The 27,732-nt window shown below is 48.7% G+C and overlaps 2 protein-coding genes across 2 annotated transcripts in view; one reads left to right on the top strand and one right to left on the bottom strand.

Moving 5' to 3' along the window:
• Nucleotides 1–15,445, top strand: part of LOC123129540 (flavin-containing monooxygenase FMO GS-OX-like 5) — a 43,545-nt gene extending 28,100 nt beyond the window's left edge. The window contains exons 3-4 of the mRNA XM_044549665.1: nt 14,960–15,133; nt 15,228–15,445. Of these exons, the coding sequence (XP_044405600.1) occupies nt 14,960–15,133; nt 15,228–15,434 (381 nt within the window). The 3' untranslated portion in view covers nt 15,435–15,445. The remainder of the gene's footprint in view (nt 1–14,959; nt 15,134–15,227) is intronic.
• Nucleotides 15,446–15,522: 77 nt separating this feature from the next.
• Nucleotides 15,523–21,393, bottom strand: LOC123132497 (very-long-chain aldehyde decarbonylase GL1-2). The gene is made up of 10 exons (XM_044552298.1): nt 21,230–21,393; nt 20,893–21,116; nt 19,484–19,728; nt 18,899–19,118; nt 18,537–18,658; nt 17,887–18,251; nt 16,414–16,620; nt 16,224–16,334; nt 15,949–16,122; nt 15,523–15,871 (listed from the first exon to the last, which is right to left on the bottom strand). Exons 1-10 carry the CDS (start codon nt 21,278–21,280, stop codon nt 15,716–15,718), a joined length of 1,875 nt encoding a protein of 624 aa, XP_044408233.1. The 5' UTR covers nt 21,281–21,393; the 3' UTR covers nt 15,523–15,715.
• Between the last annotated feature and the right edge of the window lie 6,339 nt (nt 21,394–27,732).

Raw genomic sequence — 27,732 nt, 5'->3', positions numbered from 1 at the left:
GTGTAAGCCTCCCCGCACAGCCTAGTGGACTCTTCAATCGCCTCCAACTCTTGCAACTCAAGTTTGATAAGTCTCTTCTTGATCTTATTATGCCCAAATACATTGGACCCCCAACCTTTGAAGAATTTCTTGCACCTCTTCAGTTTAATGTTTAGGACATCAATGGGGTTAATAGTATACACTGGCCTAGCCCAAATATCAGCCACTAAGGGAAGGAACTCTGGATTATTAATCCAAACATTATCAAATTTGAAGCACCTATTCCCTGGTGCTATAGATGAGGCAACCCCACCATCCAATAGTAGGGGATTGTGGTCAGATAATTCCTTAACTAGCTTGCTCACCGAAGCGAGGGGAAATAAGTCTTCCCACTCCAGAGACATCAACACTCTATCCAATTTTTCAAGGGTTGGGTTTTCCTACTTATTGGACCACATATAGCACCCCCAGCCATGTGAATTTCTCTTAAACCAAGAAGGTGGATAACAGAGTTAAAAACATCTGAAAAATGAGATAGGGGTGTTTTTTTGTTTTTCTCGCCACTGTGGCGAATAATATTGAAGCCCCCCCCCACCAAATATGGTCTTTTAATATTATGACACAATGAGGATAATTCTGTGATGAATTCAGGTTTATGCTCATCATGAGCAGCACCATATACTATTAGAAGAGACCAACTACATTTCTTGTTTTTATCAAACAAGTCCATTTGCAGGATATATTGTCCCTGTTTAGATCGGAGAACATCAAATTTATCTTTATTGAGGCCACACAGAATACCTCCCGACTTCCCCCTCGAGGGAACCCATTCCCAATGAAATTTCAGATATGGGTCTATCTTCCTAAAAAAGGAGTATTTATAAGATCCCTTCATAGTCTCTTGTAACCCAATAAAATCCACCTCATTGGCACATATCATGTCCGTGAGGCAAGTAGACATGCCTTTCTTACTTGCCCCCCTACAATTCCAAAAGATGCCTTTCATTTACATCGCCCAGGCTTATTTTTCACTCTGGGGGGTCTGCCAGGATCCATGGCAGCCGTACCCTCTTCTTTTTTCTTTTGACTTCTTGTCATAGGCCTAGCAGATCTTATTGGGGATATAACCACCCCTGATCGTCTGCGTTTATCTCTTTTTTTCCTGTGTTTTGATTGAACAAGGATAAATGGCTCCTCCACATTACTATTATCATCATCCCAGATTAAGGATAAAGGGACATCATTACCCAAACCATCATTTATAGTGATACTAGTATTATTTGCATCATTGTTTTTATCATTTAACAGATTTCTAGAATGCTCTAGCTCTCGAAGAACATCTATAGTAGAGAAATCATCATCAGAAATTTTAACCCCCATAAGAGCAGCGCGTAGAATAATGGCATTATCAGATAGAGCAGAAAATTGGTTTTTAGAGTTGTGTATTTTCATACCTTCAGAGTCTCGTTTCTTCCTGTTGATAGCCACTTCCTCCACTCTCCCCAATTTCTGCATTTGCCTGCATGGAACTTTTCCCTCATCAAACATAGAGTCATGGATAGGGGACCCCGATGGGGACTCAACAGTATAGGTGCTGCATTTCTTTCCCTCTTCTGTGGAACCCTCTTCAAGGGGCACAATATGAGGCAGGGAGGGCCAAACCACATAATCTGACAAGGAAGGAAACATATTCCCGTGAGTGTTTTCATCATGACAAAGGTATAATGGCGAGGGAGGAGTATGAGTAATAATCCCCCACGCACCTTTCTGACTGTTACTCTCAGACGTGGGAGACCCACCCGTTCTCTCCACCTCCAGCACCTCAAAATTTTCCCCATAGGATGTATTGCCAGTCTGAGAACCATAGTTATTTTTTCCCCATCTTCATGCTCTCTAGTCATAGTTTCTATCAGCAATTCAGTGTGGTTTCCCTCCTCACTGTCCTCCTCTTCTTCACTCTCTGCAACAGCAGCAAGTCGCTGTGTTCCTTTTTCATAATTTTGGGATGAATAATTACCAACCATAGATGCACTGGTTTCTCCTTGCCCAACAGAAGAAGAAGGATATAGGTCTGTCCTTGCTTTCTTGGGGAAAGAAGGGGATGCACTACTGTCTACAGCAATAGAATATTGGCTCTTATGAGCCCCCATTGTCACACTTTTTTCAACTTCATAAAAGAAGTCATAATATTGCTCACCCAACATTCCTTCAGCTGAGGGAGCTTTTTCTTCACCTCCATGCACCCCAGCAAGATTCTAGCATATTCAGATTTGTGGATCGTGGCCTCATCCACTTCCAATGTTATCCCCACCAGCCCTCCAACATATGCAATATGTTCAGCACATCTTTTTTCAATAGGAATGTTACGAATCTTTACCCAAGCCTTTTCCATAACCCCTTTGGCCCCTATCGAAGCAGACCAAGGAGTTATGCATACCACAACATCTCCCTCCTTCAGAGGCATGCGCTTCCCATAGCAGCAAGCTCTCTCCACTTCGCTAGCATTGGGAAAGCGCATGACAAACTGATTAGGGCTAATAGAGCGAGTCGTGCAATGCCATTTTTTCTTTCCAGGTTTTCGGGCAAAGATGGCATTAAATTCTTGTTCTATCTCTTTCACAGACGCACATCCTTCCACAACAGTAATCACCACATTGTTTGTTTTTTCAGTATTTTGCTTAGATGCACACAGATCAGGGATATACCAAAAACCATATCCCGGAGATTGAAACCCACACATCGATGGAACACATTCCCAGGGCCTCAAAGTCTGACATAATTGAGCCATATGACCTAATTTGTTGCATTTTTCGCACCGAATGGTAGGACAGCGAGGAGAGAAGTGACCTGGGAGGTTGCAGTTGATGTAGAGTTCGCTGGTGTTCGACGTTGGGGCAGATGGAGGGGGTGGCGGCGCCGCTTTGTTGGTCACCGTCGTCTCCTTGGCCGCCCCGCTCATCGCGCGCGCAGCCGCCTCCCATCTGTCCCCGACTTCACCTCCTCCAGATCTCGGCCCCCCGGACACCGCCGGTGGTGGATCTGGTCGCTGCCAAACCATATTGCGGGTTTGATTTGGCAGCGGTGCCTTGTGCCCTCCGTTGAAGCCGCCTCGCGCCGTGTTGTCGCGCCATCCTCCGGATCTTCCCCCACCTCGATCTCCCATCGCCGCGCTTGACGAATCTCCCGCCCGCTCCGCTGCAACTACTTGAGCGAAGGAGCGACCGTCGTCGTCGACCTTGCCGCGCCACCAGCCGAAGGAATCTCTCGGGGAATATGAGGACAAACCCTAGCTCTCCCCCACAGGTGCCCGAAGAGCGGGGCGAGGTGTGCGTCTCGTGCGCTCACTGTGGTAGGTGGGGGAAGAGATGTAGTTCCCCCTGCCTCGCACGCTCTAGAGAATTCTACGTCCTTAGCGCAGCTGGGGCCCTCCTGGCAGTCGATGTTCACATGCCGCCCATCCGCCATTGGCGGGCGGTGGGTGGGGCTCGAGTCCGCCTCGTCACGGTTCGGCTCGCTCGCCCGATTAACCGCACTTCTCCCATGAATCGCGTCACGTCCCGTACCGTGCGCCGCTGTTGCTGGCGACGACCACGTCGCCGGTAATCGCTCCCGAATCTTCGCGAAGTGACACGGCAGCGAGACGATGTCACCAATGTCGATGTGCTCCCCCGCTCGCAGGAACCGTGCGTCGACCGTGATCCCGCGCCCATCGATCAGGACGATCCTGAGAGCCTCTCGCCGCAGCACCAGCACACCTTGTGGAACAAGAGAGAACGCGTCTGCGGATCGGCAGCGAAGGAGACGTGCCATCGCACGTCGGGCGTGTCGCATGACATCGTAAGAGTTGTGACATGCATATGTTGCTAGTTCAGAATTCGGCGGGAAATGAAACAAGTCGGCAGGCCCTGGCCGTCGGATCGACCCCCGACGGCGTCGACCGGTCACACGGACCCTTCTCCGGCAGGTCCACACAAATCGGCCTCTGCTTTGCCGCCCAACGTCGACCGCCGAACTGCCTTGCAGGGCTTGACGCGTCTTCTTTTGCGCGAGCCTCCCGCTCCTCCGTGGCGAGGAGAGGCTGACTCCTTTGGCTCCTTTGGTCCTGGGCGGTTTAGGCACCGGGGCAGGAAGCAGGGGCACCACAGGGGGGGCTGCCACGGAGTCCAGGAACCGGCGAAGCACACAGGGTGCGGGCGTGGTGCTGTTCTGGAGCGCCATTGCGTCGTCGCCTGTTGGGGAACGTAGCAATAATTCAAAATTTTCCTACGTGTCACCAAGATCAATCTATGGAGTCATCTAGCAACAAGGGAGGAGTGGATCTACATACCCTTGTAGATCGCGCGCGGAAGCGTTCAAGAGAACGGGGTTGATGGAGTCATACTCGTCGTGATCCAAATCACCGATGATCCTAGCGCCGACCGGACGGCACCTCCGCGTTCAACACACGTACGGAGCAGCGACATCTCCTCCTTCTTGATCCAGCAAGGGGGAAGGAGAGGTTGATGGAGATCCAGCAGCACGACGACGTGGTGGTGGAAGTAGCGGGATTCCAACAGGGCTTCGCCAAGCGCTGCGGGAGGAGGGAGATGTGTCATGGGAGGGAGAGGGAGGCGCCAGGGCTTAGGTATGGTTGCCCTCCCTTCCCCCACTATATATAGGGCCAAGGGAGAGGGGGAAGGTGCAGCCTTGCCCCTTCCTCCAAGGAAGGGTGCGGCCAAGGGGGGGAGGAGTCCATCCTCCCCAAGGCACCTCGGAGGTGCCTTCCCCCTTTAGGACTCTCCCCTCCTCTTGTCCCTTTGGCGCATGGGCCTCTAGGGGCTGGTGCCCTTGGCCCATGTAGGCCAAGGCGCACCCCCTACAGCCCATGTGGCCCCCCGGGGCAGGTGGCCCCACCCGGTGGACCCCCGGGACCCTTCCGGTGGTCCCGGTACAATACCGGTGACCCCGAAACTTGTCCCGATGCCCGAAATAGCACTTCCTATATATAATTCTTTACCTCCGGACCATTCCGGAACTCCTCGTGACGTCCGGGATCTCATCCGGGACTCCGAACAACTTTCGGGTTACCGCATACTAATATCTCTATAACCCTAGCGTCACCAAACCTTAAGTGTGTAGACCCTACGGGTTCGGGAGACATGCAGACATGACCGAGATGACTCTCCGGTCAATAAACAACAGCGGGATCTGGATACCCATGTTGGCTCCCACATGTTCCACGATGTCAAGGACTTAATCAATCCCGTATACAATTCCCTTTGTCTAGCGGTACGATACTTGCCCGAGATTCGATCGTCGGTATCCCGATACCTTGTTCAATCTCGTTACCGGCAAGTCTCTTTACTCATTCCGTAACACATCATCCCGTGATCAACTCCTTGATCATATTGTGCACATTATGATGATGTCCTACCGAGTGGGCCCAGAGATACCTCTCCGTTTACACAGAGTGACAAATCCCAGTCTTGATTCGTGCCAACCCAACAGACACTTTCGGAGATACCTGCAGTGTACCTTTATAGCCACCCAGTTACGTTGTGACGTTTGGCACACCCAAAGCATTCCTACGGTATCCGGGAGTTGCACAATCTCATGGTCTAAGGAAATGATACTTGACATTAGAAAAGCTTTAGCATACGAACTACACGATCTTGTGCTATGCTTAGGATTGGGTCTTGTCCATCACATCATTCTCCTAATGATGTGATCCCGTTATCAACGACATCCAATGTCCATGGTCAGGAAACCGTAACCTTCTATTGATCAACGAGCTAGTCAACTGGAAGCTTACTAGGGACGTGGTGTTGTCTATGTATCCACACATGTATCTGAGTTTCCTATCAATACAATTCTAGCATGGATAATAAACGATTATCATGAACAAGGAAATATAATAATAATCAATTTATTATTGCCTCTAGGGCATATTTCCAACAGTCTCCCACTTGCACTAGAGTCAATAATCCAGTTCACATTGCTATGTGATTAACACTCAAGGTCACATCCCCATGTGACTAACACCCAAAGAGTTTACTAGAGTCAACAATCTAGTTCACATTATCATGTGATTAACACTCGATGAGTTCTAGGTTTGATTATGTTATGCTTGTGAGAGATGTTATAGTCAACGGGTCTGAATCTTTCAGATCTATATGTACTTCGCAAATTTCTATGTCATCTCCTAGATGCAGCTAGCTTATTCCAAACAACTGTTCTACTATACGAATCCAGTTTACTACTCAGAATAATCTGGATTAGTGTCAAAGTTTGCATCGGCGTAACCCTTTACGACGAACTCTTTTACCACCTCCATAATCGAGAAAATTCTTTAGTCCACTAGTTACTAAGGATAACTTTGACCGCTGTCTTGTGATCCATTCTTGGATCACTCTTGTACCCCTTGACTGACTCATGGCAAGGCACATTTCAGGTGCGGTACACAGCATAGCATACTGTAGAGCCTATGTTTTAAGCATAGGGGACGACCTTCGTCCTTTCTCTCTCTTCTGCCGTGGTCGAGCTTTAAGTCTTAACTTCATACCTTACAACTCAGACAAGAACTCCTTCTTTGACTGATCCATCTTGAACACCTTCAAGATCATGTCAAGGTATGTGCTCATTTGAAAGTACCATTAAGCGTTTTGATCTATCCTTATAGATCTTGATGCTCAATGTTCAAGTAGCTTAATCCAGGCTTTCCATTGAAAAACACTTTCCAAATAACCCTATATGCTTTCCAGAAATTCTACATCATTTCTGATCCATAATATGTCAACAACATATACTCATCAGAAATTCTATAGTGCTCCCACTCACTTCTTTGGAAATACAAGTTTCTCATAAGCTTTGTATAAACCCAAAACCTTTGATCATCTCATCAAAGCGTACATTCCAACTCCGAGATGCTTACTCCAGTCCTTAGAAGGATTGCTGGAGCTTTGCATACTTATTAGCATCTTTCAGGATTGACAAAACCTTCCGGTTGTATCACATACAACCTTTCCTCAAGAAAATCATCGAGGAAACAATGCTTTGACATCCTATCTGCAAGATTTCATAAATAATGCAGTAATCACTAATATAATTCCAACAGACTCTTAGCATCGCTACGAGTGAGAAAGTCTTATCGTAGTTAACTCCTTGAACTTGTCGGAAAACATCTTAACGACAAGTCGAGCTTTCTTAATGGTGACATTTACCATCATTGTTCGTCTTCCTTTTAAAATCCATATGTACCTAACAGCCTTACGACCATCAAGTAGTTCTTCCAAAGTCTACTCTTTGTTTTCATATATGGATCCTCTCTCAGATTATATGGCCTCGAGCCATTTATCGGAATCCGGGCCCACCATCGCTTCTCCATGGCTCGTAGGTTCATTGTTGTCTAGCAACATGACTTCCAAGACAGGATCACGTACCACTCTGAAGTAGTACGCATCCTTGTCATCCCACGAGGTTTGGTAGTGACTTGATCTGAAGTTTCATGATCACTATCATAAGCTTGCACTTAAATTGGTGTAGGTGCCACAGGAACAACTTCCTGTGCCCTGCCACACACTAGTTGAAGAGACGGTTCAATAACCTCATCAAGTCTCCACCATCCTCCCACTCAATTCTTTCGAGAGAAACTTTTCCTCGAGAAAGGACCCGATTCTAGAAACAATCCCTTATTGCTTTCGGATCTGAGACAGGAGGTATACCCAACTGTTTTGGGTGTCCTATGAAGATGCATTTATCCGCTTAGGGTTCGAGCTTATCAGCCTGAAACTTTTCCACATAAGCGTCGCAGCCCCAAACTTTTAAGAAATGACAGCTTAGGTTTCTCTAAACCATAGTTCATACGGTGTCATCTCATCGGAATTACGTGGTGCCCTATTTAAAGTGAATGTGGTTGTCTCTAATGCCTAACCCATAAACTATCGTGGTAATTCGATAAGAGACATCATGGTATGCATCATATCCAATAGGGTGCAGTTATGATGTTCGGACACACCATCACACTATGGTGTTCCAGGACGTATTAGTTGTGAAACAATTTCCACAATGTCTTAATTTTGTGCCAAACTCGTAATTCAGATATTCATCTCTATGATCATATCATAGATATTTTATCCTCTTGTCACGACGATCTTTCAACTTCACCCTGAAATTACTTGAACCTTTCAATAATTCAGACTCGTGATTCATCAAGTAAATATACTCAACATCTACTCAAATCGTCTGAGAAGTAAGAACATAACGATATCCACTACATGCCTCAGCACTCATTGGACTGCACACATCAAAATGTATTACTTCCAACAAGTTGCTTTCTAGTTCCATTTTACTGAAAACGAGGCTTTCAGTCATCTTGCCCATGTGGTATGATTTGCATGTCTCAAGTGATTCAAAATCAAGTGAGTCCAAACGGTCCATTTGCATGGAGTTTCTTCATGCATATATACCAATAGACATGGTTCGCATGTCTCAAACTTTTCAAAACGAGTGAGCCCAAAGATCCATCAACATGGAGCTTCTTCATGCGTTTTATACCGATATAACTTACGTGGCAGTGCCACAAGTAGGTGGTACTATCATTACTATCTTATATCTTTTGGCATGAACATGTGTATCACTACGATCGAGATTCAATAAACCATTCATTTTAGGTGTAAGACCATTGAAGGTATCATTCAAATAAACAGAGTAACCATTACTCTCTCCTTAAATGAATAACCGTATTGCGATAGACATAATCCAATCATGTCTATGCTCAACGCAAACACCAATCTTGATGGTAGAGGGAGCGTACGATATTTGATCAACCATGGAAATACTTCCAACACATATCGTCATCTCACCTTTTGGCTAGTCTCCGTTTATTCCGTAGCTTTTATTTCGAGTTACTAACACTTAGCAACCGAACCGGTATCTAATACCCTGGTGCTACTTGGAGTACTAGTAAAGTACACATTAACATAATGTATATCCAATATACTTCTATCGATAGCCTTCTCATCTACCAAGTATCTAGGGTAATTCTGCTCCAGTGGCTGTTCCCCTTATTATAGAAGCACTTAGTCTCGGGTTTGGGTTCAACCTTGGGTTTCTTCACTAGAGCAGCAGCTGATTTGCCGTTTCATGAAGCATCCCTTTTTGCCCTTGCCCTCCTTGAAACTAGTGGTTTCACAAACCATCAACAATTGATGCTCCTTTTTGATTTCTACTTTTGTGGTGTCAAACATCGCGAATATCTCAAGGATCATCATATATGTCCCTGATACATTATAGTTCATCACGAAGCTCTAGCAGCTTGGTGGTAATGACTTCGGAGAAACATCACTAACTCATTTGGAAGATCAACTCCCAGTTGATTCAAGCGATTGTTGTACTCAGACAATCTGAGCACAAGCTCAACAATTGAGCTTTTCTCCTTAGTTTGGCTAAGAAAATCGTCGGAGGTCTTATACCTCTTGACGTGGGCACGAGCCTGAAAATCCCAATTTCAGCCCTCGAAACATCTCATATGTTTCGCGACGTTTTAACACGTCTTCGGTGCCTCAACTCTAAACCCTTTAACTGAACTATCACGTAGTTATCAAAATGTGTATGTCAGATGTTCGCAACATCCACAGACAACGTTCGAGGTTCAGCACACTGAGCGGTGCATTAAGGACATAAGCCTTCTATGAAGCAATGAGGACAATCCTCAGTTTACGGACCTAGTCCGCATAATTGCTACTATCAACTTTCAACTAAAATTTCTCTAGGAACATAACTAAACAGTAGAACTGAAGCGCGAGCTACGACATAATTTGCGAAGACCTTTTGACTATGTTCAGGATAATTAAGTTCATCTTATGAACTCCCACTCAGATAGACATCCCTCTAGTCATCTAAGTGATTACATGATCCGAGGCAACTAGGCCGTGTCCGATCATCACGTGAGACGGACTAGTCAACATCGGTGAACATATTCATGTTGATCGTATCTTCTATACGACTCATGCTCGACCTTTCGATCTCTTGTGTTCCGAGGCCATGTTTGTACATGCTAGGCTCGTCAAGTTAACCTAAGTGTTTTGCATGTGTTCCGAGGCCATGTCTGTACCTGCTAGGCTCGTCAACACCCGTTGTATTCGAACGTAAGAATCTATCACACCCGATCATCACGTGGTGCTTCGAAACAACGAACATTCGCAACGGTGCACAGTTAGGGGGAACACTTTCTTGAAATTTTAATGAGGGATCATCTTATTTACTACCGTCATTCTAAGCAAATAAGATCTATAAACATGATAAACATCACATGCAATCAAATACTGACATGATATGGCCATCATCACTTTGCTCCTTTTGATCTCCATCTTCGGGGCTCCATGATCATCATCGTCACCGGCATGACACCATGATCTCCATCATCATGATCTCCATCATCGTGTCTTCATGAAGTTGTCTCGCCAACTATTACTTCTACTACTACAGCTAACGGTTAGCAATAAAGTAAAGTAATTACATGGCGTTGTTCAATGACACGCAGGTCATATAATAAATAAAGACAACTCCTATGGCTCCTGCCGGTTGTCATACTCATCGACATGCAAGTCGTGATTCCTATTACAAGAACATGATCAATCTCATACATCACATATCATTCATCACATTCTTCTTGGCCATATCACATCACATAGCATACCCTGCAAAAACAAGTTAGACGTCCTCTAATTGTTGTTTGCATGTTTTACGTGGCTGCTATGGGTTTCTAACAAGAACGTTTCTTACCTACGCAAAAACCACAATGTGATATGCCAATTGCTATTTACCCTTCATAAGGACCCTTTTCATCGAATCCGATCCGACTAAAGTGGGAGAGACACACACCCGCTAGCCACCTTATGCAACTAGTGCATGTCAGTCGGTGGAACCAGTCTCACGTAAGAGTACGTGTAAGGTCGGTCCGGGCCGCTTCATCCCACAATGCCGCCGAATCAAGATTGGACTAGTAACGGTAAGCATATTGAACAAAATCAACGCCCACAACTACTTTGTGTTCTACTCGTGCATAGTAACTACGCATAGACCTAGCTCATGATGCCACCGTTGGGGAACGTAGCAATAATTCAAAATTTTCCTACGTGTCACCAAGATCAATCTATGGAGTCATCTAGCAACGAGGGAGGAGTGGATCTACATACCCTTGTAGATCGCGCGCGGAAGCGTTCAAGAGAACGGGGTTGATGAAGTCGTACTCGTCGTGATCCAAATCACCGATGATCCTAGCGCCGAACGGACGGCACCTCCGCGTTCAACACACGTACGGAGCAGCGACGTCTCCTCCTTCTTGATCCAGCAAGGGGGAAGGAGAGGTTGATGGAGATCCAGCAGCACGACAGCGTGGTGGTGGAAATAGCGGGATTCCAACAGGGCTTCGCCAAGCGCTGCGGGAGGAGGGAGATGTGTCATGGGAGGGAGAGGGAGGCGCCAGGGCTTAGGTATGGTTGCCCTCCCTTCCCCCCACTATATATAGGGCCAAGGGAGAGGGGGAGGGCGCAGCGTTGCGCCTTCCTCCAAGGAAGGGTGCGGCCAAGGGGGGGAGGAGTCCATCCTCCCCAAGGCACCTCGGAGGTGCCTTCCCCCTTTAGGACTCTCCCCTCCTCTTGTCCCTTTGGCGCATGGGCCTCTAGGGGCTGGTGCCCTTGGCCCATGTAGGCCAAGGCGCACCCCCTACAGCCCATGTGGCCCCCCGGGGCAGGTGGCCCCACCCGGTGGACCCCCGGGACCATTCCGGTGGTCCCGGTACAATACCGGTGACCCCGAAACTTGTCCCGATGCCCGAAATAGCACTTCCTATATATAATTCTTTACCTCCGGACCATTCCGGAACTCCTCGTGACGTTCGGGGTCTCATCCGGGATTCCGAACAACTTTCGGGTTACCGCATACTAATATCTCTATAACCCTAGCGTCACCAAACCCTAAGTGTGTAGACCCTACGGGTTCGGGAGACATGCAGACATGACCGAGATGACTCTCCGGTCAATAACCAACAGCGGGATCTGGATGCCCATGTTGGCTCCCACATGTTCCACGATGATCTCATCGGATGAACCACGATGTCAAGGACTTAATCAATCCCGTATACAATTCCCTTTGTCCAGCGGTATGATACTTGCCTGAGATTCGATCGTCGGTATCCCGATACCTTGTTCAATCTCGTTACCGGTAAGTCTCTTTACTCGTTCCGTAACACATCATCCCGTGATCAACTCCTTGATCACATTGTGCACATTATGATGATGTCCTACCGAGTGGGCCCAGAGATACCTCTCCGTTTACACGGAGTGACAAATCCCAGTCTTGATTCGTGCCAACCCAACAGACACTTTCGGAGATACCTGTAGTGTACCTTTATAGCCACCCAGTTACGTTGTGACGTTTGGCACACCCAAAGCATTCCTACGGTATCCGGGAGTTGCACAATCTCATGGTCTAAGGAAATGATACTTGACATTAGAAAAGCTTTAGCATACGAACTACACGATCTTGTGCTATGCTTAGGATTGGGTCTTGTCCATCACATCATTCTCCTAATGATGTGATCCCGTTATCAATGACATCCAATGTCCATGGTCAGGAAACCGTAACCTTCTATTGATCAACGAGCTAGTCAACTAGAGGCTTACTAGGGACATGGTGTTGTCTATGTATCCACACATGTATCTGAGTTTCCTATCAATACAATTCTAGCATGGATAATAAACGATTATCATGAACAAGGAAATATAATAATAATCAATTTATTATTGCCTCTAGGGCATATTTCCAACACCGTCGTCTAGTGACGTGTGGACAGGGGAGGCCAGAGTCAGAGTTGCCGTGGGCGTCGTGCTGTAGGGCCCCAGCAGCGCCAAGGTCGGTAGTGGCGTGGCCACTGGCGTGCGCACAGGGGAGTCGCGTTCTGGTGACGGGCCGGTCGTGGCCATCGGAGAGTGGGGAGGGGAACCATCGTGGTTTGTTGCCTTCAGGCTGGATAGGGGAGGCATGGCGCCAAAACCCGGAGGAGTGTCGTCGATGCAGAGCGCCTCGAGTGCATGGCCGACGCCAATGCATGCGCCGCCGCCGGACCAGGCTTCCATCCCCACGGTTGAAGGCGCGGGCGTGCCGGCCTCCAGGGACGGTGAAGACACCGAGCCGGCCCCCGCTGGAGTCGTGGCAGACGCGGCCGGCAGGGCGATTAGTCGACGCAGTTCAGACGCCTCGCGGAGCATCACAACGCGAAGAGCCAGGCGCTCGTCCGCCTCCTTGCCACCGAAGACTCGTCGGACCTTTGCCTCGGCCAGCGCCACCACCCCCATCTGCCGGAAGCAGCCCACGGCGGGGGAGGGATCGGCAGCGTGGCGCCTCCCGCCGTTGCGCGCCGACCCCCCGACTGCCCGTCACGCCTTCGTGGGGAACGCGAGCGGGGACGCGGAACGACTGCGTCATGCCTGCGCCCAGAACGCCGGTCGCCGTGCGCACTCGACCTGTCGTCGTTGTTTTCGCCCTCGTCATCACGCCGCCGCGGCCGCAGCTCGCGGCAGGCTCCATCGCTGATGTCGCGGCCCCGGGGTGCATCCCGCGTCGTGGTGCCATGGGAGTCGAACTCCCCTGGGATGACGACGTCGTCAGTGGACACGGGCACATGGCCGTCGATGGTTCCGCGCTGGCATGTAGGAAACACGGATGTTGGTGGCGAGTATGGCATTTGGCGGCCGTCCTGCGTCTCCATGTCAAGGGGAGCTGATGTATAGTCTTCAACACGCAGGAGATGGACGATGACGCGGATGGTGGCGCCGCGAAGGCAGCGTGCCGGCTGCCGCGCGGAGATGTTGCCCCTTGAAACCATTGTATGGCCTTTGCGCCATTAGAGCAAAGGAGTTTCAATCAATTTATATTGAGAATCTGAGATCTTGTAATCATGTCTCATTAGAGGTTTCTCCTTGAATTCCTTTAGTGTAACACACATTCCACTCTAGCACTTACCGTTATAAGAGAATTCTTCTTGTTCATCTACTCAAACCAAATTTACCTCACCCAACTTTGTTGACATATTGATTCTTAAACTCTCATGCAATCAAACAATTATTGTCCAGGTGAACATCTAGGCCCAAAAGGTTTCAAGGGACCACATCAAGTATAGCGGTTTTCATCTTAGTTGAATCAATGAATATATACTTTCAATAGAAATTCAATGTGTCTAACCTAGTATTTCATGGGAATTACCAATTGTTGAGATTTCTGATTTAGACTCCTTGGTTCCACTATTCGGAACTACGACTCTATTCTGTCTTAGAAAAACCGATCCGACTGAGAATCTCGACTTTGGCTACCCTGAATGGCAAAGTACATTTGTATGAGACCAAAAACATGCCTATGTCGGGGAGGGTGGAGGTCCAATCCAAAAACTATGCCGTCGCCTATGTCGAGTAAAAACCTTAATGATCACTTGCTCCAATCACGTACACACTGTTGTGAATAGCAGCCGATACTCCATTCAGCGTAGCATAGACTATGTACGAAGGCAGTGCGTACATTGATAGATAGCCTGCATGGGAGAATGATCACAATATCTCTAGGAATATATATATTGACAACATTTTTTGACGGATACAAATTGGACGCAAGTTTGGAACACTGACCACGTAGAGTGCGCGAATTTGCACGGAAAGAAGAGTTGTTTAATTATCTCGTCATGAGCAAAAAACTACACTTCTTGATTTTTTGTCAATTGCGACGAGCCAGGTTGTCCTTTGTCAAGACTTTGTCTACTGCGAAGGTATCACATGAGAATCTTAAATTTTAGTGGTATCTTCAGTCTTTTGATTTTTTTTAATTGTTCACTGGAATCTTGTGAAAGCGCCTGGTATGTAGAGTTAATCACATCCAAGAGCACATAGGAGTATAAAACATTGCGATCTTGAAAATGCATCTCAGTTCCACTCTGTTCGGAACGTCCATCCAGGTGGTCCCTTTTCCACTGTTCGAGCTGCAGAGCCACTGGGTGGCGGGCGTTCTGTCGGGGCGATTCAAGCTCCCATCCAAGGACGAGATGATGCGAGACGTGGCGGCCTTCTACTCGCGTGTGGGCGCTCGCGGATGGCCCCGAAGATACACCCACAGACTGCGAGACCGCGAGGTGCGCGAAATTCGTCCGAAATAAGATTGCTTTCCCAGCGCTCGATCAACCCGGCGCGGCAAAATTTCTATGTTGACACCGTTCATGCATTCAGTTCGAGAACGAGGACTGGCTCGCGGAGCAATGCCGGCGGGGCGGGCCCGAGGGGTGGAGGAGGGAGATGTTCGACGCGGCGATGCGGGTCATGGTGGAACGCCCGGAGACCTACCGGGACGAGTGGGACGGCGGCGACTACGACCACTTGCTGGCCCGAGCAAACCGAGATTTCACGGTGCATCTTCCCGCCCCTCTCCGGCCTTGATTGATCGCCGTTCATTCCCCATCGAAATGCTGATATAAACCCTATTGTCCCTTTTTGGGGGTTCTTGTCATAGAAAAAAGATGACGGATCAAAACAAGTGTGGTGTCTTTGGGTGGTTCGATTAATCCATTCTCTTGTCTTGTCAAGCCGGTATCAATGGTACATTTGATATGAATGGAGTACAACAATACATATGGATGGAGGAGGGAGCGATCTTAGTTGCTTCGTTCCAGCTGCATTATGCACCTGCGCTTCACCTGCGTCGACGAGGAGCGATCGCATCACACCGGCGTCAGGCCGTGCTTGAGCGCCGCCTTCCACACAACGTCGATCCGGTCGACATCGAGGGCGCCCACCTCGTGGTGCTCCCACCCCTCCAGGAAGTGCACCACTCCGCCGGCGTGGCACGCGTGCACCACCCCTCGCTCCATCGAGTACTGAAACAAACACACGATCGCTGTCAGTACACGCGGGACGGCATGGATCATCAGCCGGTCATGGTTGTGTGCGTCACCTCGCAGGAGCCGAGGCCCTGCACGTCCTTGGGGAGCCTCATGGCGGCGAGCTTGCCGTAGGTGCAGTCGCGGCGGAAGCCGATGATGGGCGGCACGACGAACTGGTGGAAGTGCGTCCCCGGCGGCGCCCACCGCTGCTCCCTCGGCGACAGCCACTTGCCCACGAGCCACGTCTGCAAGCACACCCAACGTTACCACCATGTCAACACATCATACAAGGGTGGAACTACAGATTGATCAGCAATCGGATCGGATGGTTGAACGGCGGTGAGACCTTGCAGTTCTGCGCGGCCTGGTACTTGGTGACCTGCACCAGGTACTGCTGGAACTCCGCCGGCGCCTCCCTCTGGATCTTCAAGAACCTCTCCGACGACATGGTCAGCATCTGAAGCAAAAAGGAAATTGTCACAACTAGTTGACCCTCTCAGTTAGCCATCTTTGTGAATTCAGGGACGGATACGTACGATGACTCTGATCTTCTTCCAGCAGAGGTAGAGGGCGATGGCCCGGCCGAGCTTGGACGTGGCGCCGGTGAGGAACACCTCCTTGGTGTTGCTGGGGATCTCGTTCAGGATGACGGCGGCCGTGAGGGTGTTGCCGTGCACCACCCTCACCCTCAGGTCAGGGTGCTTGTCCACGAACAGTGTGCCACCTCCATTCAATGCCTCGTTCTGTTACAGAAAAAATAAATTAACTGGGAGTTTTCAAGATAAGAAAAAAAAATCAGTTTTGCTAAGTCTCAGCCGACTGAGACTTTGTTATATTTCAGTTCAATAGTCGATGATATATTCCTTTGATCTTGCATTTTTTTTCTTCAGTTTTTTCATTTTTCTTCTTATACTATATCATTTGAGTGAGACCTGAGTCGAGACCTAGCCACACCCTAAAAAAAATTAGGTACTTCTTAGAAAAAGATTGTTCAGAAGCTGGATGGTTGTGGGAGGACTGTTCTCGTATAAACCCGTCACTGTGAACAGCTTGGAATTGTGCAGGTACAGCAATACAGAGGTACACTGTACCGACTTATCTGCCGGCCTCCGTTCGTTCAGCACGGCACAGGCTGACAGTCACAGCCCAGGCCTCGCGCGGGACCAGGCCGCCGAATCCACGCAGAGATCTTGGCAGCAACCAACCCAACCCAACCCACGCGCGACCACTCGGACGGCGCAGGCCGACTCCACTCTTCGCCGGGCCTGGCCTGCTCTCTGCAGGCCCTGTGCCCCTCGATCCACGCACAGTGCTTCTCCACGGCAGGCATGCATGCATGCACCAGACACTGAAATCACGCGCCGCGATTGGGCCACGTGAGCGCACCAGGACAGGATAAAGAAGCCGCGCCACAGCGCTCCACGGCAAACGCCCCCAGATCGGCCGGGCCGGCCACCGATGGATAGATAGATGGCTCCGTGGCCCACTCGCAGCCGCAGCGCTGTCGCCGGCACATGGAAGCGCGGGAACGGCAAGGACAAGTTGGCCACCTTTGCTAGCTAGCGCGCGCATGGGGTGCTATTCCTGCCAACGACACAGTAATGTGCCTCTCCATGGCCGACCTCCCGATCCCGATCTCAACTGCACAGTACTAGTAGTACTTCTCCCATGCGCCGCGCGCTTTGCGTCGTCGCCGACGACTAGGCCCGCCCGCCATTCGCCATTGCCGCTCTTCAATGCGCTCACATGCCTACCGATCTCCCGTCTGATTGAGTGCCACCACTCTCCTACCTAGCACCAGCAGTGGCGGAGCACTGTGCCGCACACCACCGCCGCGGGGCGCCGGCCAACCAGACACGGACAGGCCAGCAGCAAAGAGGCACGGGGGGTGGTTGCACCGTAGCCTCTATCTGTTCTCAAGACTCGCAACCAACACCTAACGAAAAGAAGATGTGGCTTCACTCATTAATGGAGAGACGGATGGCGCAGTGCATGCACGCGGTGGATACCTTGTTGAGGGCGGCGAGGCTGAGGACCTTGACGCCCATCCGGTCGGCGCGGAGGATGGCGAGCTCGATCTGGCGGTTGATGCCGGCCTTGGCGGCCGGGATGAAGTACTGGAAGCCGTGGCGGGGCACGCTCCAGGTCTGGTGGAGCCGGCCGCGGAGGTAGTAGAAGCTGACGAGGAAGGTCTTGGAGCAGCACCACATGAGCATCCCGTAGACCAGGGCCACGGGCCAGAAGGGCAGCAGGATGAGGTGGTTCTCGAACGGCACCGACGAGATGGAGCGCAGCACGAACGGGACGTGCATCGACGACATGATGTCCACCACGTGCACCAGGAACACGAACTCCGGCACCCCATCGTTCTTCCCTGCACGCCCACACACGAACGCCCGGCCGTTAATCACTACAAGAAGTTCACAGAGCACACGCCTGCCGGCCGGCCACTGCTTGATTAGTTGGTTAATGAAGTGCTGAACGGGACCAACGCAAGAAGGCAACACATGCATGCATATGCAATTATGCATGCCTCATTAATGTTACTATGCTCCAGTAGTCCAGTTAGTTCGTTCGTACACGTACTACTCCTATCGCTACTGCGCGAGAATAAAATTGATGAGTGTAGGGGGCCCTCGGGTGATTAGCAATCGCGTACCCTTGTAGATCTCCTTCTGCAGCTCCCATGACTTGGAGTTTAGGGTGCCGCCCAGGAGGTCGAAGAGCGGCATGAACAGGCAGAAGTTGGAGTCCTTCTCCCTGTGGTGCAGGCTCAGATACCTGCATACAGCAAAAGCATTACGTATGCATTAGCACAACGGCAATCGACCTTAGTTACTGTGCTCTGCAACGTGATTGCAGCAGCTTTACTGCACTCTGCAACGGATAATGGATGGCTGGTGTGAGTGTGTCACGTGCAGGCGGCAGCGGGGAGCAAAAGAAATTACCACACGCGAAGAAATTACTGTCAAATGATTGTGTGCTTATTGTACTGTAAACAAGAAAAGGTTTTCGACTCACGTCGGGGTGTAGATGAGGTATCGGAGCGGGGGAACGGCCTCGAAGACCCTGTGGGAGATGACCTCCACGTTGCTGTACCCCATGCTCCGAAGATAGTCGAAGGTGAGGAGGTGCACGTAGACCAGGCCCAGGGACCCAGCCCCCATCAGGAAGGCCCCTGCCAGCGGGACCCCCATCGTCAGCGTCAGCAGCAGGGCCTCCAACGGCGTGCCGAATCCAGCTGCCACCAAACAAGACCAATAAAACTTGGTCACATATGGAAATACTTGATTGATGCTGCATTGTTACCATGCACGGTAACTATTGACGCCGCAAGGCTGCGTGCAGCGTGCATGGTAAAAACGTATACTCCTACGACGGAGAATATCGTGGCACAATGCGGTTGGCACTGGTGTCTGGCGCATGTCACGAATCAGAGAAAAAAGACGGGGCTTGCATGCAGCCCGGGCACACATGCTTTGTCGCTTCTTTTTTTGCCACTGGGGCTGTTTGGTTGGCCGGAGCTCTGCCCGGCCCGGCTCTGCGGCCGCGATCCTGCAACCATGCTTCGCTGCCGCGTACTACCGCGTACGTATACGTACGTACCTGTCAGTGGTTGGGTCACCGGCGTGGAGTGGTGGCCGGCGTGGTACGGGCCGAAGAGCGGGGCCCCGTGCAGGGCCCGGTGGGCCCAGTAGAACACGGGCTCTGAGAAGCCCACATGCAGCAGCAGCGCGATGCCCAGCCCGCGCGGGTCCCACACGCGGAGATCCTTCAGTCCCGGGAGGAGGGGCAGCGGGCCGTTGACCAGCGCCGCACCAATCAGCGTTTGCAACACCAGGAAGTTATCCCTGCGGGTGGGTCCAACACAGCAAGAAAAAAAATCATTTCATATCTCAGGAAAGTACTCCCTCCGTCCGAAAATAGTTGTCATCAAAAAGAATAAAAGGGAATGTATCTAGATGTATTTTAGTTCTAAATACATCTTTTTTCATCCATTTTGGTGACAAGTATTTTCGGACGGAGGGAGTATTAATACTACCGAGATAAACTATACACCATTTTACCGGCTTTTACTAGCTTTTTTTTTTGAAAGTCCGGCTTTTACTAGCTGCTGCCGGGTCATCTTATCAAAAATGTGTGTGCCGACGCGACAGTGGTATCCCCAACCCACCAGGGTTCAAATCCCGGTGCTCGCATTATTCCTGAATTTATGTATATGAGCGCTTGTGTCTGTACTGATGCTAAAAAAAAGAAATGTGTGTGCCGACATAATAATCTATATATATACCAACATAAAAAGACTCAAAGAGACAGATTCAATTAATCTTGGCCATTGAATCATGTTAATCCAACGATCAAGCCCGCTTCAATGTCGAGCGCTCAACACGTTTAGCGTGCAATTAATTTCATGTTAAATATAATGTTAATCACATGATAACACGTAAATAATATCCTACTTAATATCCGCATACAGTTAATGTATTTCTAAATTAAATACATTGCACCTACGCATTTGACTAGTAATGTTCAAACAATGTACATGTTTCGGCGGCGTGACATATTGACCGGGAAAAGGGGGCTTGGGAAACGTCATGGCGGTTGGAGAGTGCCATGGCGATTGCCGGAGCGCCCGACGTGTCCAACATCTCTTTGGCTCGGCGGAGTCTAGACTCCGGACGCAAGGAACATTCCGGACGGCTTGACGCAGAACTGCTCGGTTTATAGGTCGGAGTTGCATTCAATGGCGCCATAAACTAACTGTCGTGCTGCACTTAAATAAATACTCCTGTACTGTAGTAGCTTCTTACCCAGGCCCACGCGGTTCGCGTTGAGGCAGCGACCTCAGGAAAACCCGGCGAGCGAGGCAGCGAACTACCGGAGCTTGTTACCGAGTTACCTACCGGCATGCAGGCCGCGTGCGGATCGAGCGAGCGAGCGAGCGAGCTCGACGAGGAGGAGGAGGAGGAGGAGGAGGAGGAGGAGGAGGGGGAGGGGGAGAGGAGTGTGGTTACCAGTCCCACTCGTGGTCGACCTGGCGGAAGTCGACGCCGTCGGGGACGACGCGGCGGCGGCGGGTGAGGAAGAGCATGTTGCTGTAGGAGAACCAGAACTGGTAGGTCAGCCCGCGGGCGGAGAAGAGCGCCAGCAGGTGCAGCCACGGCGAGCCCAGCGGCGCGCCGCCCTGCTCCGCCCACTCCTGCGCCACCTTCCACACCAGCGGGCCCAGCAGGAAGTACTGCGCGCGCGTCCGTCCGTCGATCATGCAGTTGCAGCACAACGAAGATGTCAGTCAGCGAGGAAAACATTGGCACGGTGATAAGGGTGAGCAAGGAGGTGCTCGGCGCGTGCCTTGTATATGCCCAGGCTCGCCCATGGCCAGGAGGAGAGAGGGGGCGCCATGGCAGAGGAGCTTCTCGGGAGCGGGAGCTCGGGGGAGGAGAAAGGGGGCGGGCGGGGGGCTCTTCTCTCCTGGCTGAGTATGATTTGGCCGAGGCGTGCCTCCTCTCCGTGCGGTGCGTGCCTGGGGCTGGGGGATTCCCGTGCTTATAAAGCGGAGGCCGGAAAACAAAATCAAGCGGGAGCGGTACGCTGAATAATTGTGGGTGACTCGGGCCGTGGGCCCACGGGCAGGACGCTGAGGGACGGCTGCCACGTGTACGAGCGAGACGTATGGGGGCGCGTACAGTAGTACAGGGTACGGCGCGATGGGTGGCCGGTAAATGGAACGATCGAGAGATCCATCATCTCTACTGATAAAACACATGTTTTTACAAACTTAGTACTACTCCCTCCGTCCAAAAATACTTGTCATCAAAATGGATAAAAAGAGATGTATCTAGAATTAAAATACATCTAGATACATCCCTTTTTCTCCATTTTGATGACAAGTATTTCCGAACGGAGGAAGTAGTTAGGTAAAGGAATCATCAATACATACGGTTAAGTATGTACTTACCCTCGAATGGGGTCTGATAAGCCATCACATTCTTGAAGAGAATTTGGACGTCAGAACGAAACGCGCCGACACCATATGATACTATAAAAAGGAAACAAATCTCTACAGAAATGTCACTGCTCAACTACAAAATAATAATAAAAACCTACACGACAAAAAATGTGCCAACAAGGTTTTAATATATTTTTTCAATGATAAAAATGATCCAACAAATTAAAAATGTTATGAAAACAAAAAATAATAACTGCCAATATGGAAAAAGTATAATTGCCATGAAAACAGGATTAATTGTATGTTGTAAAATCACTCACATGGCACAAAAATTAAGGAAAAAATGTTCTCTAGAAGCATGGCAAATAACCATACTGCATCTAATGATCACATGATTTTTTACCAAAACTTCCCATGGTGCACAATTTTTTTAGCATGCTCTATTCAACAGATTTGTTGTATTTTTTAAGAAGTTACAACAAGAACAGAATTTGGGAACGATATGCGCGATAAAAGTTTCCATGGTGGTGTAGACATGACGATGTAAAACACAAAACAGTTTCCCATGTTTGAAAATAATAAAAAATGGCATGGTCCACGGTATAATTTTGCCATGGTTGAAAAAGAAAATAGCCATGGTGCAAATAATAAAGTTGCCATGGTTCATACTTTTTTGTGCCATGTTATGAAGTATGAATTTGCCATGGTTCAAATAATAAAAATTCCATGGCCATAGAAATAAATTTGCCATGGTACATAATATAACTTTGGCATGGTCTAAAAAATAAAAGGTAGCCATGGTCCAAACAAATAGAAAACAATTGCCATGGTTGAAAAAAAATCTAACATGCTGCAAACAATAAAGTTGCCATGGTTCATTTTTTTTGCCACCTTATGAAGTATGAATTTACCATGGCTCAAACAATAAAAAAAAATCCATGGTCATAGAAATAGTTTCCCATGGTCCATAATATTATTTTGCCATGGTTTAAATAAAAAAACTAGCCATGGTTGAAAGAAAAAGAAATAATTTCCATGGTTGAAAAAGAAATATGCCATGGTGCAGATAATAAAGTTGTTATGGTTAATAAAAGATGTTGCCATGGTTCAAACAATAAAAATGCCATGGTCATGAAAATAAATCTGTCATGGTTAGAAAATGAAATTCGTCATGGGCAAAAAAAATCATGGTTTTTTAAATTGGCGTGTGAGGAAAACATTTGAACTTGCCATGGCAACATGTCTTAAAGTTGTCATGGCAACTGTTAAATGATGTGTGATGAACTCATAACTTGCGGGGAAACATAACTTAATTTGCCATGGCAAAAGCACATCTTAATTGCCAGGGCGAAAGTACATTTTAGTTTCATGTCAAAAATACTATAAAAAACATTTAAACTTGCGATGAAGACATATCTTAAAATTTTCCATGGCAAGTGTTGAATGGCGTGTGAGAAAACTCCAAACTTGCATTGGAAACACATCTCAATTTGCCATGATAGAAAAGTGTATATATTAGTTTCCATGGTATCAAATACACATGTTAAGTTTGCCATGGCAACACAACTAAGGTTGTGATGGTAAAAAAATCTAAGTTGGCATGTCAAAACATTAACTAAACTAATGCCGACATCATGGACGTAGGTTGAACCCAAAAATCGTGTACACATAAAAATGCCATGTTTTTCCCAAAAAAAACTTCCACCTATGCACATACAAAATTTCCATGATCATGATATTACAGCAAATCACAAAAAAATCATGTAGATGAAGCAAAACAAAAAAAGAAAACAATTTGGCACATACATGCCGATAACCTCATTTGATGGAATCATGACATAGAGCTACTGAAAATGAAAATGCCATCTCTAAGGTGGTAAGAAACTAACTACACACATAGCGTGAAGTTTGTCAGGAGCAAAAGCACGGTAGAAGTTGACATCTACTCCCCCCCTGATTCAAAGCCCCTATCGGCCTCATAGCTATCATCACCGCCCGCTTCCTCGTCGTCGAGGAGACACCATGTCGCTAAAGTTTGCCATGGATTTTGGAGGTGTAGCGCCCGTGTTGTTGGAGAACGCAGTATTTCAAAAAAATTCCTACGATCACGCAAGATCTATCTAGGAGATGCACAACAACGAGAGGGGGAGAGTATGTCTACGTACCCTCGTAGACCGAAAGTGGAAGCGTTAAGTAACGCGGTTAATGTAGTCGAACGTCTTCGCGATCTAACCGATCAAGTACCGAACGCACGGCACCTCCGCGATCTGCACACGTTCAGCTCAGTAACGTCCCTTGTACTTTTGATCCAGTTGAGGCCGAGGGTGAGTTGCGTCAGCACGACGGCGTGTTAACGATGATGATAAAGTTACCGACGCAGGGCTTCGCCTAAGCACTACGAAAATATGACCGAGGTGGAAAACTGTGGAGGGGGGCACCGCACACGGCTAAAGATCAACTTGTGTGTCTATGGGGTGCCACCCTCCCCCGTATATAAAGGAGCGGAGGAGGGGAGGGCTGGCCCTCTCTATGGCGCGCCCCAAGGGGGATTCCTACTCCTAGTAGGAGTAGGTTCCCCCCCTCCCCTAGTTGGAGTAGGAGAAGAAGGAAGGGGAAGAGGGAGAGAAGGAAAGAGGGGGGCACCGCTGACGGTGTCCTAGAATAGGGGGTACTCACCACGTCATCTCCCGACCAGCTGGATCGGGCCGAGGACCCCATGGCAGTTTACTCATGGGCCACTTCGGGAAGCCCATGCTGCATTCAAGGAATATTCCACAAGACTTGATGATCAAGACAAGGGCTCCTCTCCACCAACGTATTCGACTAGGACTCTTGTTTTCCTAGGCCTCTGGTACATTATATAAGCCAGGGCCAGGCTAGATCATTATGAAATCAATCATCATACCCCTAGGGTTTAGACCACAACATATGATCTCGAGATAGATCGACTCTATACTTGATACTCCATCAATATAAACAAGAGCAGGACGTAGGGTTTTACCTCCATCAAGAGGGCCAGAACCTGGGTAAAACATCGTCTCCTCCGTTCCTGTTACCATTGATCCGAGAATCCACAGCTCGGGACCCCCTACCCCGAGATCTGTCGGTTTTGACACCGACAATGGTGCTTTCATTGAGAGTTCCGCTGTGTGATTGGAAAAAGATCAATGGCTTGCCTGTAGATCAACTTCGACGTTGGCGTCTTCGTCACCGGCTCGACTGGTCACCTTGGCTTGACCAAAGACTATGCCCTGCCTCCAATCGTCATGTTCGGATAAGGGCCTTCATCAACATCAACTCCGATCTCTATCATGATCATGGAGTAATCATCCATGAAGCTCGGGGGCTCAACGTCAACATTGCCCTTGGGCAACCGTGCTGTTTTTCCGAACAGCGAACTCATATCCGCTACCACCAGCTCCTCGATCATCGCTTTCACGATTCCTTCAATGGAATTGTGCGGAATTGAGTCTACAACAACACTGTAAATTCATCGTGTTCTGATGGAGCAATCTCCGCCGATCTCTGATATACCGGAGCCCTGTCGAATCTGGACGGGAATCTGGACAAGTTTGGAGCGTGGTGTCCAGCATCTAGCTCAGGCATCCTTTGGAAGATCTGTCATGGGTTTGTCACGAAAGATGTCCTTGTGAAAGGACTTAGTCGTGGAGCCATCGCAACGGGTTAGCTTAAAGGGGTTAAACCGGACAAAGGGGCACGGGAAGTTTATACTAGTTCGGCCCCTTCGATGAAGGTAAAAGCCTACGTCTAGTTGTGATTGGTATTGCTTGGGTTTCGAAGGCGAGGGAGCGAATCCTATTTTTCTGGCTCTCGAGTTGTTGTCCCTTGAACCGCTGCCGGGTCGTCCCCTTATATACATGGGTGGCGCCCGTCGGTTTACAGAGTCTCGAAGCCGGATCAGAAAAGTTTCCGGTTCGGTCTCTACACTTCCTATCTTACAAAGCAAGTTACATGATTAAGCCAGTTTACATCTACAGGCCTTAACTTTCTTCTGGGCTTTGGGCCTTCGTAAGGCGCCATCATCTCCACATCTTCATGGGCTTCTACTCTTCATAAAGTTAATCCGGCTACTACTGGCCGGTTTACGTCCAGTAGTAATATCCCCAACATTAGGCCCCAGATTGATTTGAACAGGTTTCATGTCAATCCTTAGTAAAAACTTCGTCTTCCACATCTTCTCATACTTTGGTAAACCACCGTGACGTCATCTTCTTAGATCCTGATAAATTGTCGTGACGTCATCTTCATTAATGGTTCTCCGACAATCGAGGCGACAACTCCGCCTCACTTCTATGTTTTGGCTCCTCGATTTTCGCGCCTGACACCTATCCCTTGCCTTTATAAATAAGACCGAGGGGTCATTTTCACTTTTCCCCCCTCGTGCCTCTTCGCGTCGTCTTCCTCGCGCTGCTCAACCTCCAGAGCTCCGCCGCCACCATCGACCGTCGCCTCTGCTCCGACTCCGGCCGCTGCATCACCCTGAGCGCACCAGAATACTGTGGCATCTCTCCGCCATTCCCATGATACTGGTAACTCTTTTTCCTTCCACCCTAGATCTTGTTTTTAGGGTTTCACTACTCATCGGAGTTCATCAAAAAACTCAGTGGTGTTCTTCTCTTTTCCTCTCTGTAGCATCCCAGGCTAGGTTGGATCTGTTCTATCCTTGCGCGACCATAGCCGTAATCATACTCTCCTCATTAGACTCTTTCGTTATATTAACAACAACTTATCTGAATCTGCTGAAAATACCTGAAGCTTGAACCTGAATATATTCCATTTTCTGTCATCCCTTAGATCTGAAATTTTCATATACCTTTGTGAAATCTGTTTCTCCTCACACCAATATAGGCGGTTTAACTTTGTGCAAGCAATCTATACCATTAGCCCTTTGATAAACCGGAGGAGCCTTTTACCTCCATAGTTATACTCCGGTTTAACAGTGTCTGGGTATCCCTGTTCTAGTATTGCCTTTTTATCCATTATTGCATTGATCTCCGGTTTATGCAATTTCACATATCAGTATATCTTTTACTCCATTGCATCTTGTATATCATCATGGGTGATTTATAAACCGGCCTTTCGTTTCCAGCTTGTTTGTTTTGCAATGGCCAAACAATTTACCACTTGCAACTGGGCTCGTTCCCGGGTCACTGAGGAACAATTGAATGATATGGTCAGCATCGGCTCCTTGCCTAAGAAAACTGAAATTAAATGGCGAGTTCCAGGAGCAGAAAACCCTCCGACCCCAAGGCATGGTGAGGTGGTGGTCTTTGTTGACCACATGAGCTGTGGCTTCAAACCGCCAGGGTCAAAGTTTTACCGAGATGTGCTTGCCAATTTCCAACTCCATCCTCAAGACATCGGGCCCAACTCAGTATCCAATCTATGTAACTTCTAGGTCTTCTGTGAAGTGTACTTACAGGAAGAACCAACTGCAGAGCTGTTCCGGGACTTCTTTCACTTAAACCGGCGCACAGAATTTGTAAATGGCCCCAACACTGAACTTGGCAGTGTCTCAATTCAAAAGCGGAAAGAAGTTGAATTTCCTCATGCCAAACTGCACAGCCATCCAAAGGAATGGAACCATACTTGGTTTTATTGCAGAGATATGTCCCCTGAAGATGAGAATCCCCTCCCAGGCTTTCGTGATCATCAGCTTTCCAACACCCATCCTATGCCACAACGCTTAAGCTCTGCAGAAAGGGCGAAATATGCCCCTCAACTCGCCAAACTCCGGGCTTTTATGGCCAATGGTTTAACAGGTGTTGATTTTGTGCGCTGTTGGATATCTTGGAGCATCTTGCCGCTAAGCCGGCGTCCCGGTTTAATGTGTGAGTACACTGGTGAGGTTGAAGACCCTCAATGCCATTGCAACATTCAAGTG

This window comes from Triticum aestivum, chromosome 6A (genome assembly GCF_018294505.1).
Source record: "Triticum aestivum cultivar Chinese Spring chromosome 6A, IWGSC CS RefSeq v2.1, whole genome shotgun sequence".
In the NCBI taxonomy this organism is placed as follows: domain Eukaryota; kingdom Viridiplantae; phylum Streptophyta; class Magnoliopsida; order Poales; family Poaceae; genus Triticum; species Triticum aestivum.
Note: the sequence above shows the minus strand (reverse complement) of the source record. Positions and strands in the feature narration are given on the sequence as shown.